The sequence below is a fragment of the Anolis sagrei genome, chromosome 3 (assembly GCF_037176765.1).
Source record: "Anolis sagrei isolate rAnoSag1 chromosome 3, rAnoSag1.mat, whole genome shotgun sequence".
NCBI lineage: Eukaryota > Metazoa > Chordata > Lepidosauria > Squamata > Dactyloidae > Anolis > Anolis sagrei.
This window is the reverse complement of record NC_090023.1, coordinates 20,423,280-20,440,705: the sequence shown is the minus strand read 5'-3', so window position 1 is coordinate 20,440,705 and position 17,426 is coordinate 20,423,280. Positions and strand designations below refer to the sequence as shown.

The 17,426-nt window shown below is 41.4% G+C and overlaps 1 protein-coding gene across 1 annotated transcript in view; it reads left to right on the top strand.

The window, feature by feature from the left end:
* Positions 1-17,426, top strand: part of MAML2 (mastermind like transcriptional coactivator 2) — a 205,907-nt gene that overhangs the window by 132,575 nt on the left and 55,906 nt on the right. Inside the window, exon 2 of the mRNA XM_060771085.2 lies at positions 6,201-7,661. Within this exon, the coding sequence (XP_060627068.2) occupies positions 6,201-7,661 (1,461 nt within the window). The remainder of the gene's footprint in view (positions 1-6,200; positions 7,662-17,426) is intronic.

The following is a 17,426-nucleotide window of genomic DNA, read 5'->3' as shown; positions in this document are numbered from 1 at the left end:
TTTGCCTGAGCCTATTGGGAAGAGCAATATTATGCCCTTTCTTTTCTTCTTCCTGTTGGGTTAACAGAATGAAGATTAGATGAAAGCAGCTGAAAACAGTGAACAAAAGGTTAAACTGCTTTGTCAAACTATCTATTCATTTAATTACAGTATTTATATTCCACCCTTCTCACCGTGCAGGGGACTCAGGGTGGATTACAATGCACATATACATGGCAAACATTCAGTGCCATTTAGACATACAACATATATTCACGGACACAGAGGCAATTTAACATTCCAGCTTTTCCAGCTTCATGAGGGTATGTTCGATTCTGGCCACAGGAGGGACTGCCGTTTTACCGTCCATTTGTTATACCGAGTCCTTTGATGGAGTACTTCCTCATTCTTCTGCATGCTGCTGGAAGGTTTTATAGTTTTATGGCATCATAAATTAGTTGTATTAGCCTCCCCGCATAAAGCGGTACTTAAATTTCCTACTTGACAGATGCAACTGTCTTTCAGACTGATAGGTTGAAAACAAGCTAGACTATTAATGGTTAGGAGCTTACTCTGACCTGGGCTGGCTTCAAACTCATGACCTCTTGGTCAATAGTGATTTAATGCAGTTGGCTACTAACTAGCTGCTCTACAGCCCAGTCCACTATAGCTCCCAGAATTCCATAGCTGGTAAAGTGATGTGAAAGTGCATTAATTCTACAGTATAGATGCATCCTAAGTCCTCCAGCTTAGCTCTATGGCTGACTTCTGCTGGTAACTGACCATATAGAATCGTACTGAAAAGACCTATGGATGTCTAGAAAGGTGTTATCTCTAGAAATTATTATTATTATTATTATTATTATTATTCTTTATTTCTATTTATTTATTTATTTACTTACTTACTTAACTTTATTTGTATACCGCTGTTCTCAGCCCTTAGGCGACTCACAGCGGTTAACAACAATAGCAGCAAAAATTCAATGCTAACAACAACAGGATATTTAAAAACAATTAACACAATAACAGATTAAGCAATTAACACAATAACCATTCACAATATTCCATTCTATCTCCCCGATGGGACTCAGGGCGGATTACAGAACACATATACGGCAAACATTCAATGTCATCATTTAACAAGGACAGACAACACATAAACAGAAGTAAAGGCTTTTCCCAATTCCTTTCATTTCCAGCATCTGGAGGCTGTGCTCAGCTCTGGCCATGGGAGGTGCTGTTGCTCCATCTTCCATGCCAAGGAGTTATTTGTTATTCATAGATGTCCTCGCGGTCTAATTGCTGGCATGTCCTTGTGGGCACCTTTATTACCTCCGTGCTTAAAGCAATACCTATTTATCTACTCACATTTCTGTTTTCGATCTGCTAGGTGAGCAGATGCAGAGGCTGACAGCGGGTGCACACCTCAACCTGGGCTTGCACTGCCAGCCTTTCAATCGGCAGGATTTTTAGTGTTTTAACCTGCTGTGCTAAGCCCGGCCTTTTTATGTCCTGCAGCAGGCCCAGAGGAAATTCACTTTAGAGTCACACTGGATGATATAAAGATTCCTACAGGGAATAATCAAATTTGCAAAAGTTAAAACCGCAAATGAGGAGGGACGGCTGTACTTCCTGACCACAGGGGTCCACGCTCTTGTTACATCCCGAATAGATTACTGCAATGCACTCTACATGGGGTTGCCTTTGAAGACTGTTCGGAAACTTCAATTAGTCCAACGGGCGGCGGCCAGATTACTCACCGGAGCGTCATACAGGGAACATACCACCCCTCTGTTATGTCAGCTCAACTGGCTGCCGATCCAGGTCCGAGCACAATTCAAAGTGCTGGTTTTGACATACAAAACCCTATACTGCTCTGGCCCAGCTTACCTGTCCGAACGTATCTCCTTCTACGTCCTGCCTCAGAGTTTAAGATCTTCTGGGGAGGCCCTGCTCTCGGCCCCACCTCTATCACAAGTGAGGTTGGTGGGGACGGGGAGCAGGGCCTTCTCGGTGGTGGCCCCTCGCCTGTGGAATTGCTTCCCGGGGAAATTAGGTCATCGACATCCCTCCTCTCTTTTAGAAGGAAACTAAAAACATGGATATGGGACCAGGCCTTTGGGTAACCTGGCAGACAGACAAAAAACACTGACGACCAGAACTGGATAGGATTATGGCAATGCGGAATGAACTTACAGATTTTGAGCTTGGCGAACGTTGATCACTAGATTGGTTTTTATTAGTTGTACTGTATAACTGGATTGTTTTAATTGTTTTGTCATTGTTGCTGCTATGTATTTTCTCTTACTACGTGTATTGCTGGCATCGAATTGTGCCTTTTGTAAGCCGCCCTGAGTCCCCCTTCGGGGGTTGAGAAGGGCGGGGTAGACATACTCGAAAAAAATTCAAAATCAGGTGACAGTGGGTCCACTGGTTACTTTTAAGTATCCCAAGGCCTGCTACAGAACACGTTTGGAAAGCCTTTTAGGGTTGGGATTTCCCTATTGCTTAGCTCTCTTCGTAGGATATGGGCCGTGTGTGCAGACGTAGGGAATTCTGCACATCTGCTAATCACACCGAAAAGCCCCAGCCGTTCAGTGGGATGGGCTGTGCAGGAACTTGGGATTGCAAACAATCAGCAGGCTGTGCCGGGTAATCTCCCTTCCTTTAAATCTGCCATGCAGGATGTCGAAAAGGCAAAATCGAATGGCAGCAGGCACATTTTTGAAGGATTAGGCGCTTCCTGCGCACGGTTGTGTGTGTGTTAATATTTTAAGCTGACTTCTAAATCGGGTAAACAATGCATCGCTTGCCCTAGTAGGATGGTGTTGGGTGACCTCTTTTACATGCCTGATTATCCCGTCAACATTTATAATGCCTTTGATATTTCTTTCTCTTATTGGGATTGGATCAGTTTAAGCGGTTGCGTTACTCCCCTGCTCGGCTTTGCATTACTCTCGGCTTCACATCCCCTGGTAATATATGTTGACATTAATTTCTGTAGATTTAGCAGCGAGGGATTGTTAATTTATTCATGGTTGAAAGGGATCTGAAATGGGGGGAAAAAGAGTTCTCTAGGACAAATGGGGGCGGGGGAGAAGACACATCTCCGATGGCAGGGAAGGCTGCTCTTTCATGCCTATTTGTTTCACACAGAGGAATGAATGCCCGGTTGTGATTAACAGTTTTGACCTATTTAAAACTGCACTGTTCTCCCCTGTTCTTATTTTGCTTCTTGGACAAAGTGAACCACACATCCCATTTTATAACCCGTCAGCTGTAGCGTTTGCCTTAACCGATACCCTTATTGCGTGCCAGCGACTGGAATCAACACTGCAGGGAGGCATTTCTATGGTACTTTGTGGCAGAGATTAGGTAGACAAATCTTTTGTGTCTGCCATTTAAACTGGCCAACCCTCCCTAAAACAAACATACAACGTTTCCCCCATTGCTTATTCTAATTTAATCTGATTTATCAAAAGAATTCGTTTCTATTTATTATTCCAACATGGATCATTAAGGATCAAAATTACACAGATATTTAGAAGAGCGTCCTCTTTACATTTTTTGGTAATTAAGTGGTAAATAGAGATTATTTTGGCAGCAAGTAGAAAAACGGTAGAAATATATATTATTTCTTTCATCAGTAATTGTCCACTGTCACAGTGGATTCATTGTGTATGTTCCTCTCTCTCTTTCTCTCTCTCTCTCTCTCTCTCTCTCTCTCATACATACACACACTTCTTGGAAGAATCCTCCTTCCCAATTTCAGTTCTAGCAAACCATCTGTTGCTCACTGAATTTAGTTATTCTAAAACAAATCACCCTTTTTGTCCAAGATTACAGTTTGAAGGCTTGCTTCTTTTAGACGAACACTTCCAGAATCACTCAGTTTGCACAGAATAATCAAAACAAAGAGCTAGATGAAATATATTTCTCATTGATCTAGGACAGTGGTGCTCAACTTTCCTAATGCCGTGACCCCTTAAGACAGTTCCTCATGTTGTGGTGATCCCCAACCAGAAAATTATTTTTGTTGCTACTACATAATTGTAATTTTGCTACTGTTATGAATCATAATGTAAATCTCTGATATGCATGTATTTTCATTCACTGGACCAAATTTGGCACAAATACCCAATACAGCCATATTTGAATACAAGTGGAGTCAAGGGGGATTGATTTTGTCATTTGGGAGTTGTAGTTGCTGGGATTTATAGTTAGCCTACAATCAAAGAACATCCTGAACTCCACCAGGAATTGAACCAAACTTAGCACACAACTCCCCTGACCAACAGCAAATACTGGAAGGGTTTGGTGGGCATTGCTCTTGAGTTTTGGAGTTGTAGCTTACCTACATCCAGAGATTACTGTGGACTCAAATAATGATGGATCTGGACCAAACCTGGCACGAATACTCAATATGCCAAAATGTGAAGACCGGAGGAGTTTGGGGAAAATAGACCTTGATATTTTGGAGTTGTATTTGCTGGGATTTATAGTTTAACTACAATCAAAGAGCATTCTGAACCCTACCAACAACAGAATTGGGCCAAACTTCCCACACAGAACCCCATGACCAATGGAAAATACTGGAGGGATTTGGGAGGAATTGACTTGGGGAGAGCAACCCTCCCCACTTGGAGTCTCAGAAACAGCCCTACCTTTGGGTGAGAGGCCCGCTGCGAGGCCAGCTGACCATTTAAATGGTAAAGAGACTTTATGGACACCCTATATTTTGTCAGATATGGATAGGTAAGATCTGTATACCTGCAATCTGCAGATACCTGCATTGGATAACTTCCAGCAATTGGCCATGGCACAGCTGAGCAAAATGAACCAAAGGACTTGATATTGTGTAAGATAGCTTCATATATTTAGGATAATAGGAGGATTATTCTAAATCCCAGTTAACCTCCAAGTGGTAGCATTTGGAAAAATGACAATCACAAGGACAGAAAGAGGGAATGAGTGTCGTAAACCAAACATTTATATACACTACAAGCATTCCGATGTAATTTTCTCTCTGCAGCAAACAGTTGTATCACCTTGTGTGTAACCTAAAGCTTGTATGGATCACAGGCACAGTAGTAAAGACAGAAGTCTCGTAATCACCAGTTTGGGAACTGTGGTCAATTGGATATCTGTTTTTACTCGCTCCACATTCTTAGTATTCGGAAAAGCTATTGATTCCCCCTCTCACCACCATCAGTACCAAATTAATGAAGTAAACATTAAGAAAAGCAAAATGTGCTGCCAGAGATGTGAGTTTTGTTGCCTGGAGACTTTCTTCATGCTCAGAGTATTTTGTTTTAGCAGAAGGGGACTTAAAATCATTGGGGGGGGGGTCACATATACTTCACGAAGTTACATGGAACATATTATAGAAGAAATGAAGAAAGTACCCCATTATTATAGAACACAAATTACACCATTCTCTTTACTGTTCCATATCCACCAGCATTTCATAGGTGAAAACTGGGACACATCTGGGCAAACACTATCAGACGATAGTCAAGCGGGTTGTTGTTACTTACCAACCTATGGGAATTGTTGTGGTTGTAACCTTCTTTAATCTTCTCTGCCAAATAGAAGTGGTGTTATACTGCACAAATTCTGTGGTGCAGATGTACTCCAAGTCTACTTCCTCAGTCTTCACTTAGAATAATAGGAGTTGGAAGAGGCCACTATGTAGTCCCACCCCCTGCCATGCAGGAAAAGCACAATCCAAGTTCTTTATGCATCTGAGGAAATAAACATGGACTGATTGTGCTTATGCTATCAACTTCATTCTCTTGGTTAGTTTCTTGAGATGCTACAAGATTCCTTTGAATCCATGTAGAAGCTTTGTCTGGGTTTCCAGGTGGTCAAAGGAGGTGGAGGTAGAAAGATGACGGTTCAATACATGACCCTTATAGATGACTTAATCTTTCCCTTTGTTGTGAACCATTGATAGAAGAGGTTGTTATAATATCCATCATGGATAAACCTTTATGCAGGGCTAGAATGAATTCTGCTGAGGCCTGAAATATATTGAGTTTAAGAAACTTCATATCATAAACTTCCAAATGTGATTCTAATATATGTCTTTGTAATTTAGCTTGTCTGTTTATCTGTCAGGCATGTAATTTCAGCACCAATGTTATAGCCACCACATTCAAATGACCATTTATTATAATGATATTTTTGAATATCTAAAAGTTTCTTTCTGTTTCTTCCAGCTCCAAGGTTCTTTGAAGAGAAAGCTGGTGGTGAATCTCTCACCAGCCAACAATAAGAGATCAAATGGCATTGCTGACAACACCTTCCTTGATATTAAGAGGGTCCGCGTTGGGGATAATAACCTTTCTGCGGGACATGGACACTGTGGTAATAATTGCCAGAACCCCTCAGTGTTAGGAGCCTTGACAGTTGGCCAAGGTTCTCAGAGGAAGGTCAACAGCCCAACAAACAACAGCCACTCAAATGCCAATGGGATGTTTAACTTGACACTAAAGGAGGTAAAGAAAGAACCAGGAGAGACCTACTCTTGCAGCAAACACTCAGATAATCAGGTGTCCCAGGGCCATCCTTTTCCTAACAGATATGGAGAAGACATGGGAGAACAGTTGATGGACCCAGAACTTCAAGAATTGTTCAATGAGCTGACAAATATTTCTGTGCCACCCATGAGTGATCTTGAACTCGAAAATATGATAAATGCCACCATCAAGCAAGATGAGCCATTTAACATTGACCTTGGGCAGCAGATCCCGAGAACTCCTCCTGCCAGATCTTCATCGTTGCAGATGGATAAAATGGTGATCAAGCAAGAATATTCACCCACCATGAACCAGGCTTCAGCTGGGTCTCCCCAAATGAGGCCTTCCTCTACGGGTCCACCTTTCACCATGTCAACTGCTGCTATGTCCAGCTCATCTCCGATTCCTTCAGTGCCTCAGACACAAACCACTCCATCTCAAGCACCGTCAATTCCCAACCGACCAATGGGCAGCTGGCAGGAAGTCTCCCATGCCCAGCAGTTGAAACAAATAGCAGCCAACCGTCAGCAACATGCCATGATCCAACAATGCCAGCAGGGTCAACCACCCTCCTCCTGGCCCACTTTATCACCTGCAGAGCTTCCTCCCGGATCATTTGTCCAGGAAAAAATGGCCAACCCTCCTTTTCATCAGCAGCAGTTCAACCCGCAGAACTCGGGAGTCCCTGCAAATGGGAATCTGCCCAAAGGAATGAATAACTACATCTACCGGGCAAATGCCCTATCCCAGGGAAGCTCTGTCAACACCATGATGCAACGAAAGACTCAGGACCTCAGCAGAGGTTATATCAGCAACAGCCAGTTGCCGCTGGAGGAGCCTCAGAACAACATCAAGCCTTTGTTTCAGTTCAACTCAGAACAACCCAGCCAGCAAATGCCTTCTGTTTTGGGCTCCCAAAACAAGCCTTCGATTCTGCACTATGCACAGCAGCAGCAACAACAACAGCAGCCTAACTCAGTAGCTGTTCAGCCGCAGACACAGCAACAACAATCAACACAACAGCAGCAACAATCTACCCAGCCTCTTCAAAGACCACCCAACGTTTCCTTAGCTTTGCAGCAAAAGATCATGCTCCAGAAAATGCTGCAAAATCAAACCCTGTCAAGACAGCAATATCCTGTTCCAACACAGCACCAACTGGTAAGGTGTTTTTTTTCTAGTACAAAATACTTTGGGTAATGATAATTTGTTGATTGATGAAATGTTACCTGTACTATTCAACTACAGTCGGCTGATGCTTCTTGAACTTTTATGGCATCATCCTGTGGGATGTGTGATTGAGATGGTATTTATTTATCATTACAGAAATGAACCAAGGGTTCCAGTTGTAATGTATTTAAAAAACACAAAGTTTAAAAAAACTTAGCATTATACTAAATGTCTTTTGACCAGTGGCTGACCACTTGGAGTGCCTCCAGGGTTGCGATAAGAAGGTCCTCCATTGCACATGTGGCAGGCCTCAGGTTGCATTGTAGTAGGTGGTCTGTGGTTTGCTCTTCTCCACACTCGCATGTCGTGGACTCCACTTTGTGGCCCCATTTCTTAAGGTTGGCTCTGCATCTTGTGGTGCCAAAGCGCAGTCTGTTCAGCGCCTTCTAAGTCATCTGTGTGCCCAGGAGGGAGTCTCTCATTCAGTATCAGCCATGGCTTGAGGTTCTGGGTTTTTGTCTGCCACTTTTGGGCTTTCACTTGCTGAGGTGTTCCTGCGAATATCTCTGTAGATTTTAGAAAGCTATTTCTTGATTTAAGGTGTTGGCGTGCTGGCTGATACCCGAACAGGGGATGGGCCAGAGATGTCACTGCCTTGGTCCTTTCATTATTGGCTGCTACTTCCCGGCGGATGTCAGGTGGTGCAATACCAGCTAAACAGTGTAGGGCACATATGGGGGTTATGCTATAGTTCTAGATCAGGGGTCTTCAAACTTTTTAAACAGAGGGCCAGGTCACAATCCCTCAAACTGTTGGGAGGCCAGATTATAATTTGGAAAAAAAATGAATAAATTCCTATGCACACTGCACATATCTTATTTGTAGTGCAAAAAACACTTAGAACAGTAAGGTAATTAAAATGAAGAACAATTTTAACAAATATAAACTTATTAGTATTTCAATGGAAAGTGTGGGCCTGTTTTTGGCTGATGAGATAAGGTTGTTGTTGTTGTTGTTGTTGTGCTTTCAAGTCATTTCAGACTTAGGTTGACCCTAAGCGAGGGCCGGGTAAATGACATTAGAGGGCCATATCCGGCCCTCGGGCCTTAGTTTGAGGACCCCTGTTCTAGATTCTGGTTTTATGGGTACATTTTGTCACTTTTTAAAATTTGGTAGCCAGCCCTTCTGGGAGCCTGAGGCCAGGAATTATAGGAGTTGAAGTCCAAAACACATGCAGCAAAGTTTGCCCATTCCTGCTTTAGCCTCAAAAGCCTGTGACGGCACACTATTGCAACAGCTGTCTGCTTGGCATCTTCACTGACTGGCTTTGATTAAAAAAAAGACATGGAACTTCATTTTAGATGTCATAATCAAAAGTTAGGGAATGTACAACTGTCCAAATTTTATTGGCCTTTGTCATAAAAGATTGCTGTGTAACATAATTTTCAAAAAAAATATGTAGATCAGGGAAGGATTTAGTTTGCAGTGGAGGACCTAAAGTGCTGTTGTAGAGATTGATTCTGTACAAGCTTTGCACATAGTTGTTTCATACAGATTTTTTTTTCTGTATAGGAAACAGCATGTGCTGTGCAGAAAATGGTTTTTATACATAGAAAAACTATATCTTGTTTTGAACAGGCTATTTTATTTTTTGAGCAGGCTGTGGCACTTTGGGGCTATGGTCAGTTTTTGTTTTTGTTTTAATTTGTCAGAAGCAAATTGAGGGCACAGTTATAATGTATTTAAAAACACAAAGTTAAAAACTTGGCATTACGCTAAATGTCTTTTGACCAAAATCTGACCACTTGGAGTGCCTCTGGTGTCGCTGTGAGAAGGTCCTCCATTCTGCATGTAGCATAGCTCAGGCTGCATTGCAGTAAGTAGTTTGTGGTTTGCTTTTCTCTGCCCCCATATTGTGGCCCCATTTCTTAAGGTTAGCTCTGTATATTGTGGTGCCAGAGTGCAGTCTGTTAAGCGTCTTCCATGTAACACGGTCTTCTTCTGGGTTAGCATTACTTCTGGGAAGTAATGCTACCCCTCTATTCCACTTTGGTTAGACCACACCTGGAATATTGTGTCCAATTCTGGGCACCACAATTCAAGGGAGATATTGACAAGCTGGAATGTGTCCAGAGGAGGGCGACTAAAATGATCAAGGGTCTGGAGAACAAGCCCTATGAGGAGCGGCTTAAGGAGCTGGGCATGTTTAGCCTGAAGAAGAGAAGGCTGAGAGGAGATATGATAGCCATGTATAAATATGGGAGAGGAAGTCACAGGGAGGAGGGAGCAAGCTTGTTTTCTGCTTCCCTGGAGACTAGGACACGGAACAATGGCTTCAAACTACAAGAAAGGAGAACATGAGGAAGAACCTCCTGACTGTGAGAGCTGTTCAGCAGTGGAACTCTCTGCCCCGGAGTTGTGGTGGGGGCTCCTTCTTTGGAAGCTTTTAAACAGAGGCTGGATGGCCATCTGTCAGGAGTGATTTGAATGTAATATTCCTGCTTCTTGGCAGGGGGTTGGACTGGATGACCCATGAGGTCTCTTCCAACTCTTTGATTCTATGGTTCTATGATTCTGTGTGTCACAGAGGGAGTTTCTCATCTGGTATCAGCCACTGATTGAAATTCCAGATTTTCGCCTGCCATCTTTGGACTCTTGCTTGCTGAGGTGTTCCTGTGAGTACCTCTGTAGATCTTAGGAAGCTATTTCTTGATTTAAGTTGTTGGCTTGCTGGTTGAATTGGATGGCCTACGAGGTCTCTTCCAACTCAAGGATTCTATGATTCTATGATATCCAAACAGAGGATGGGCTGGAGATGTCAATGCCTTGGTCCTTTCATTACAGACTGCTACTTCCCGTCGGATGTCAGGTGGTGCAATACTGGCTAAAAACAGTTTAATTTCTCCAGAGGTGTTGGTATAGATATTCTGTGATAATGTGGCATGTCTCATTAAGAGCCACATCCACTGTTTTAATGTGATGAACAGACTATCTACTGGGAAAAATACTGTAATTGGGGATTTATTCTGTGCAAAAATTACATGTTGGTGATTTGCACAGAAAACATGGATTGGAATTTGGATACAATGTGTCTTGTATAAGTTTACAAATAATTAGCTATATAGATACCTTGTTAACAAATGGAGAAGATGCACAATGGGACATAGGGAAGAGTGATCCAAACCCACTGGACATCAATCCATTTATGCATTGATCCTGATAAACATTACTTCCATTGTTCATTAGTCCTGACACACAGTGGTCACTTTTTCTGGTCCATCTATGCAGTAATGTAACAGCCGCTTCTTGTTGAATACAAATGTTGTTCAATTCTTATGAAAAAGTACATCTCCAAACAATTAGAATTTCCTGTGCAGAAAATAATATTTCTGTATGTGTCAAAGGCTTTCATGGCTGGAATCGCTGTGAGTTTTCCAGGCTGTGTGGCCATGTTCCAGAAGCATTCTCTCCTGACATTTTGCCCACATCTGTGGCAGGCATCCTCAGAGGTTGTGAGGCCTATTGGAAACTAGGCAAGTGAGGTTTATATACCTGTGGAATATCCAGGGTGGGAGAAAGAACTCTAGTCTGCTTGAGGCAAGTGTGAATGTTGCAATTAGCCACCTTGATTAGCATTTATTAGCTGTTTTCTCCCTTGGGGGATCCTTTGTTGGAAGGCATTAGTTGGCCCTGGTTGTTTCATGTCAGGAATTCCCCTTTTATTTGAGTGTCCCTCTTTATTTATTCTCCAGATTTTGTTTAATACATAGAAATAATATTTCTATGGTATTTGTCTTGAGAATTTTGTTTGGAATATGTCCCAAATTCTGAAGAGGCTTCCAAAAGTGGTTTCTAAAGACTTTCTTACAGCAGGAGGTAAAATGCTGAAACTCAGTGAAATTGCTTCAAGGAAAAATTCATCCTTTGTGCAGATATTAGAAAATTTGAGTGTGAATATATCTATATTTAAAAAAACACTGTTAGTTAATTATATAAACTTCTGAGACCTTGAAGTCTCTCCCCCCCCCCTTTTTTCTTTTCTTTTTCTTTGCAGAAGCCAGCACGTAGCAAAAAACACTGTGTTATTTATTACCAGTTGGTGTGATGCTAGGCTGAATTTGTTTAACTCACAAGGAGATTATGTAAAGTCTCCAGATGAAAGAACTTGTTGTTGTTGTTTTAGTTTTAAAGTAAGGACAGTCTAGCTTGAGGTGTGTATGTCTGGTGTATATTGAAGGTCCTCCTTTGGAAATCAGCTTACTGTATATACTCAAGTATAAGCCAAGTTTTTCAGCCCTTTTTTAAGACTGAAAAAGCTCCCTTCGGCTTACACTCCAGTCAAAATTATTATTATTATTATTATTATTATTATTATTATTATTGCTGTTAGAATGTTTTTCATTGGATATTTTATTGTTTTAATTAATGTCAAATTTGTGTTATATTGTTTTGTTGTGTGTATTCGCATCAAATTGCTGCCGGATGTAAGCTGCGCTCAGGGGTTGAGAAAGACGGGATACAAATGTTTGAAATAATAATAATAACAACAACAACAATAATAATGTAATTTATTATTTTTCTACATTTATTATTTTACTGTATTTATTATTATATTTATTATTTAACTATTATTGTTGGGTTGTTGTAGGTTTTTCCGGGCTATATGGCCATGTTCTAGAGGCATTTTCTCCTGACGTTTCGCCTGCATCTATGGCAAGCATCCTCAGAGGTAGTGAGGTCTGTTGGAAGTAGAAAAATGGGCTTATATATCTGTGGAATGACCAGGGTGGGACAAAGGACTCTTGTCTGCTGGAGCTAGGTGTGAATGTTTCAACTGACTACCTTAGGTAACATTTGATGGCTTGGCTTTGGGGGAATCTTTTGTTGAGAGATGATTAGATGTGCCTGATTGTTTACTCTCTGTTGTTTTGCTGTTGTTGTTATTATTATATTTACATTATTTTACTCTATTATTTTATTACATTGATTTATTAATTATTATATTACTATTTTACTTTATTATTGTTATTGTTGCATTTATTATTTTACTCTATGCATTACATTTATTGTTTTACTCTTTGTTATTATTAGAAGGAGATGTATTTATTATTTATTTATTTACTTCATTTATATACCGCTTTTCTCAGCCCTCAGGTGACTCAAAGCGGTTAACAACAGCAAAACATCATAAAATGATTATGGAACAGTTAAAACAATAGCATCATCAACAATTAAACATCAATATAACGTAAGCATATTTACATTGAAAAAGGTTAGAACAATGGTTTAATCAGAGTTGGACAGTCTTACCTTAAATTACAGTTTTATGTAAATATTCAAAAACATTTAAACTACATCAGAAGCGTGTTTGGCGGGGATAAGAGACTGGGCCTTCTTAGTGATGGCCCCCCGGTTATGGAACTCCCTTCTTGGCAATATTAGATCAGCTCCCTCCTTCCTGTCCTTCAGAAGGATGGTGAAGACCTGGCTGTGGGACCAAGTCTTTAGGGCAGTGCAATGAGGCAAAATGGTGTCCTGAGATGGTTTTAAAGCTACCTTTAATGCAGATATAAGTGATTTTAATGTTTGTATATATTTATGGTTTTATGTCCTGGCACTGAATGTTTGCGCGTTGTGCTCCTCCCTGAGTCCCATGCGCGGTGAGAAGGGCAGAATATAAATGTTTTAAATAAATAAATAAATAAATAAAAATGCCTCAATTAATGTAATTTTACTGGTATCTATTTTTATTTTGAAATTTACCAGTAGTTGCTGCATTTCCCACCCTTGGCTTATAATAGAGTCAATATGGGTTGTTGTAGGGTTTTTTGGGCTATATGGCCATGGTCTAGAGGCATTCTCTCCTGACGTTTTGCCTGCATCTATGGCAAGCATCCTCAGAGGCAGCGAGGTCTGTTGGAACTAGGAAAAAGAGGTTTATATATCTGTGGAATGACCAGGGTGGGACAAAGGACTCTTGTCTGCTGGAGCTAGGTGTGAATGTTTCAACTGACCACCTTGATTAGCATTTAATGGCCTGACAGTGCCTCAAGCAAACTTTTGTTGAGAGGTGATTAGATGTCCTTGTTTGTTTCCTCTCTGTTGTTGTGCTGTTGTAACTTTAGAGCTTTTTAATACTGGTAGCCAGATTTTGTTCATTTTCATGGTTTCTTCCTTTCTGTTGAAATTGTCCACATGCTTGTGTATTTCAATGGCTTCTCTTGTAGTCTGACATGGTGGTTGTGATAGTGGTCCAGCACTCTCCCAGTTTTTTGTGGTAAAATTAGGTGCCTTATATTCGGCTTATACTCAAGTATATATGGTAGTTACATTGTGCTGGAGCTCAGCCGTCACATTCCAGAATATGTTCCATTCCTTTAAGAAGGGGAAAATATCTGGGATAGATCTGATAATTGATCCATTGAGTGTTCCTCCACACAACCACAATCAGTTTCCTTCTGTTGTGTGTATTATTTTTTAAAAAAAAACAAGAACTGAACATAGCCCCAAAGTGCCACAGCAGACAAAATTAGTTTTAACATATTTTTTTTCAGACACAATAATAATCTCCAGGCAATCTGTCAGCGCTAGGAATGATAATGGGAACATCTCATCGTTTTGGAAGCTGGACAAACCCTGATTTTCTTGCGTTGTTAAGTTTGCAGCAGGAGATTTCTGGAAACAGCATTCATGCCCACTCTGAAGGACCCCCAGGGTTTCTACTAAGAAAGATGGAAGAAAGCCAATGTGACAAAATTGCCTCCCAGTAGGGAACAGAACAGTGGCCACACAAACATTTGGGAATAGATGTCCTACACAGAGCTTGGAAACATTGGCTGGAACTCAGTGAGAGACTTGCATCTGCGGGAAATAAAATTGAGCAGTTTCTCAATGTCGGTATTCAGCAAGGGGCTGCCGGGCTGTTAACGACATCGGGAAGCCAGTAAGTAACTAGTACACAACAAGACAAATGGACAACAGGACTGATGTGTATCATTCTCGCCAGTGTCCCTGTACACACCTTCACAAGTAATTCATTTATTATTTATTTAGTGCATTTATATACCACCTTATTCACCCCTGGGGGACTCAAGATGGTTTACAACATACTAATGACAAAAAATCAATGGCAACATACAGTACACAAAGAAATCATAATAACTAATCATATAATTATGAATTTTAAATCAATTAAAAACCATTAAACATAAGATATACATAAAATTTAAACATTCCAACAAGCATAAAATTATCCTAGCATAGGTTGGGTTGTTGTAGATTTTTTCGGGCTATATGGCCATGATCTAGAGGCATTCTCTTCTGACGTTTCGCCTGCATCTATGGCAAGCATCCTCTGAGGATGCTTGCCATAGATGCAGGCAAAATATCAGGAGCGAATAACCCAGTGATTCCGGCCATGAAAGCCTTCGACAATACATTATCCTTTAGCATAAACATTAAAATTTCATGATCCAAAAATTGAGTTTCTTAGACTTCTGCCGTGTAGTTAATGGTAGGTTTAGTACTGCCATTCAGCAGTGGAACTCTCTTCCCCGGAGTGTGGTGGAGGCTCCTTCTTTGGAAGCTTTTAAGCAGAGGCTGGATGGCCATTTGTCAGGGGTGCTTTGAATGCAATATTCCTGCTTCTTGGCAGGGGGTTGGACTGGATGGCCCATGAGGTCTCTTCCAACTCTTTGATTCTTTGATTCTTTGATTGTATGTTTGAAAATTCTGGCTATTGCTTTTTGGGATTATAGAGTCATAGAGTTGGAAGAGACCTCATGGGTCATCCAGTCCAACCCCCCGCCAAGAAGCAGGAAAATCACATTCAAAGCACCCCTGACAGATGGCCATCCAGCCTCTGCTTAAAAGCCTCCAAAGAAGGAGCCTCCACCACTCTCCAGGGCAGAGAGTTCCACTGCTGAACGTCTCTCACAGTTAGGAAGTTCTTCCTAATATTCAGGTGGAATTTCCTTTTCTGTAGTTTGAAGCCATTGTTCTGCATCCTAGTCTCCAGGGCAGCAGAAAACAAGCTTGCTCCCTCCTCCCTATGACTTCCCCTCACATTTTTATCCATGGCCATCATGTCTCCTCTCAGCCTTCTCTTCTGCAGGCTAAATATGCCCGGCTCTTTAAGCCGCTTCTCATAGGGCTAGTTCTCCCTTGATCGTTTTAGTCACCCTCCTCTGGACACATTCCAGCTTGTCAACATCTCCCTTCAACTGTGGTGCCAATAACTGGACACAGTGTGATTCCAGGTGTGGTCTGACCAATGCAGAATAGAGGGGTAGCATGACTTCTGCCAACCTAGGACTTCTACCAACCTAGCAGTTCGAAAACATGCAAATGTGAGTAGATCAATAGGTACTGCTCCGGTGGGAAGGTAACGGTGCTCCATGCAATCATGCAGGCCACATGACCTTGGAGGTTTCTATGGACAACGCCAGCTCTTCGGCTTAGAAATGGAGATGAGTACCAATCCCCAGAGTCAGACACGTCTGGACTTAATGTCCAGGAGAAACCTTTACCTTTACTATAATTTTCCTGGATCTAGACATTAGACTCCTATTTATGCACCTGGAGGGGGGGGGGGTCCAAGTTTGCCCATGCCTGATCTAAACACAATGCAAGGCAGAGAGTTCCACTGCTGAACATCTTCACAGTGTACTAACAGAGCTTTTTAGACCTCTGCCATGTAGTTAAAGGTATGTTTAATTACGTGATATAGACCATGTTAGAAAATTCTGGCTATTTCTTTTTGTGAATACCGGCATGGTTATTAGACAAGCTGGATGAAGAATTCTTGGAGTTTTTCACCCAAACAAAAACATCTTCTAGTGCTGGCCCTTTCATATTTACCTCCTGTGTTCTTTGACATTGAAATGATTTTCATGAACTGATTTGTTCCTGTATTGTCGAAGGCTTTCATGGCCGGCATCACTGGGTTGTTGTAAGTTTTTTCGCGCTATATGGACATGTTCTAGAGGCCATACGTTAGGAGAAATGCCTCTAGAACATGGCCATATAGCCCGAAAAAACCTACAACAACCCAGTGATTTGTTCCTATCAGGCTGCTGAAGGGAGTGTTGCCAGATCTCTCATCATTGTTGTGTGAACACTGCCTCCCTAAAATAAACCCTGTTCAAATAGTACTTATTGGCAAGAGAGACAGTTAAAAAGTCAAGCTGTCTGTACTCTGTAGCATTGGCTCAGCTTTTCCTGTTTGGTCTCAGAATTTTGAGAAAAATAAACAGAGATGGAACAAGGAGAATATTGTCTCCTAGCTTCTGATGCCACAGCAGTTCTCACCTTAGAAGAACCTTTGACTTACTGTTGTCACTATGGTAATATCGCATTTGCAGCATGAAATGCAGCTTATATAAAAGGTTACAGATTCCACAAACTGAGGCTAGTATCCTGATAATGGATTACTATAGAGAAAAATAGAGGAATCAGCCCTAAAATCTCCTTGAAGCCAAGATGGCTAAACTGAGACTACTGTACTTTGGCCATATTATGAGATAACATGACTTATTAGAATAGACACTCAATGGTTGGTAAAGTAAAAGGTTATAGAATAGTGTTTTTCGGCCTGGAGGTCAGGATCCCTGAAAGAGTCATAAAGGGGTGTCAGAGGCATCACCAAAAACCATCAGCAAACACAGTATTTTCTATTGGTCATGGGGGTTCTGTTTAGGAAGTCTGGTCCAATTGGTGGGGTTCAGAGTTATCTTTGAATGTAGGTGAACTATAAAT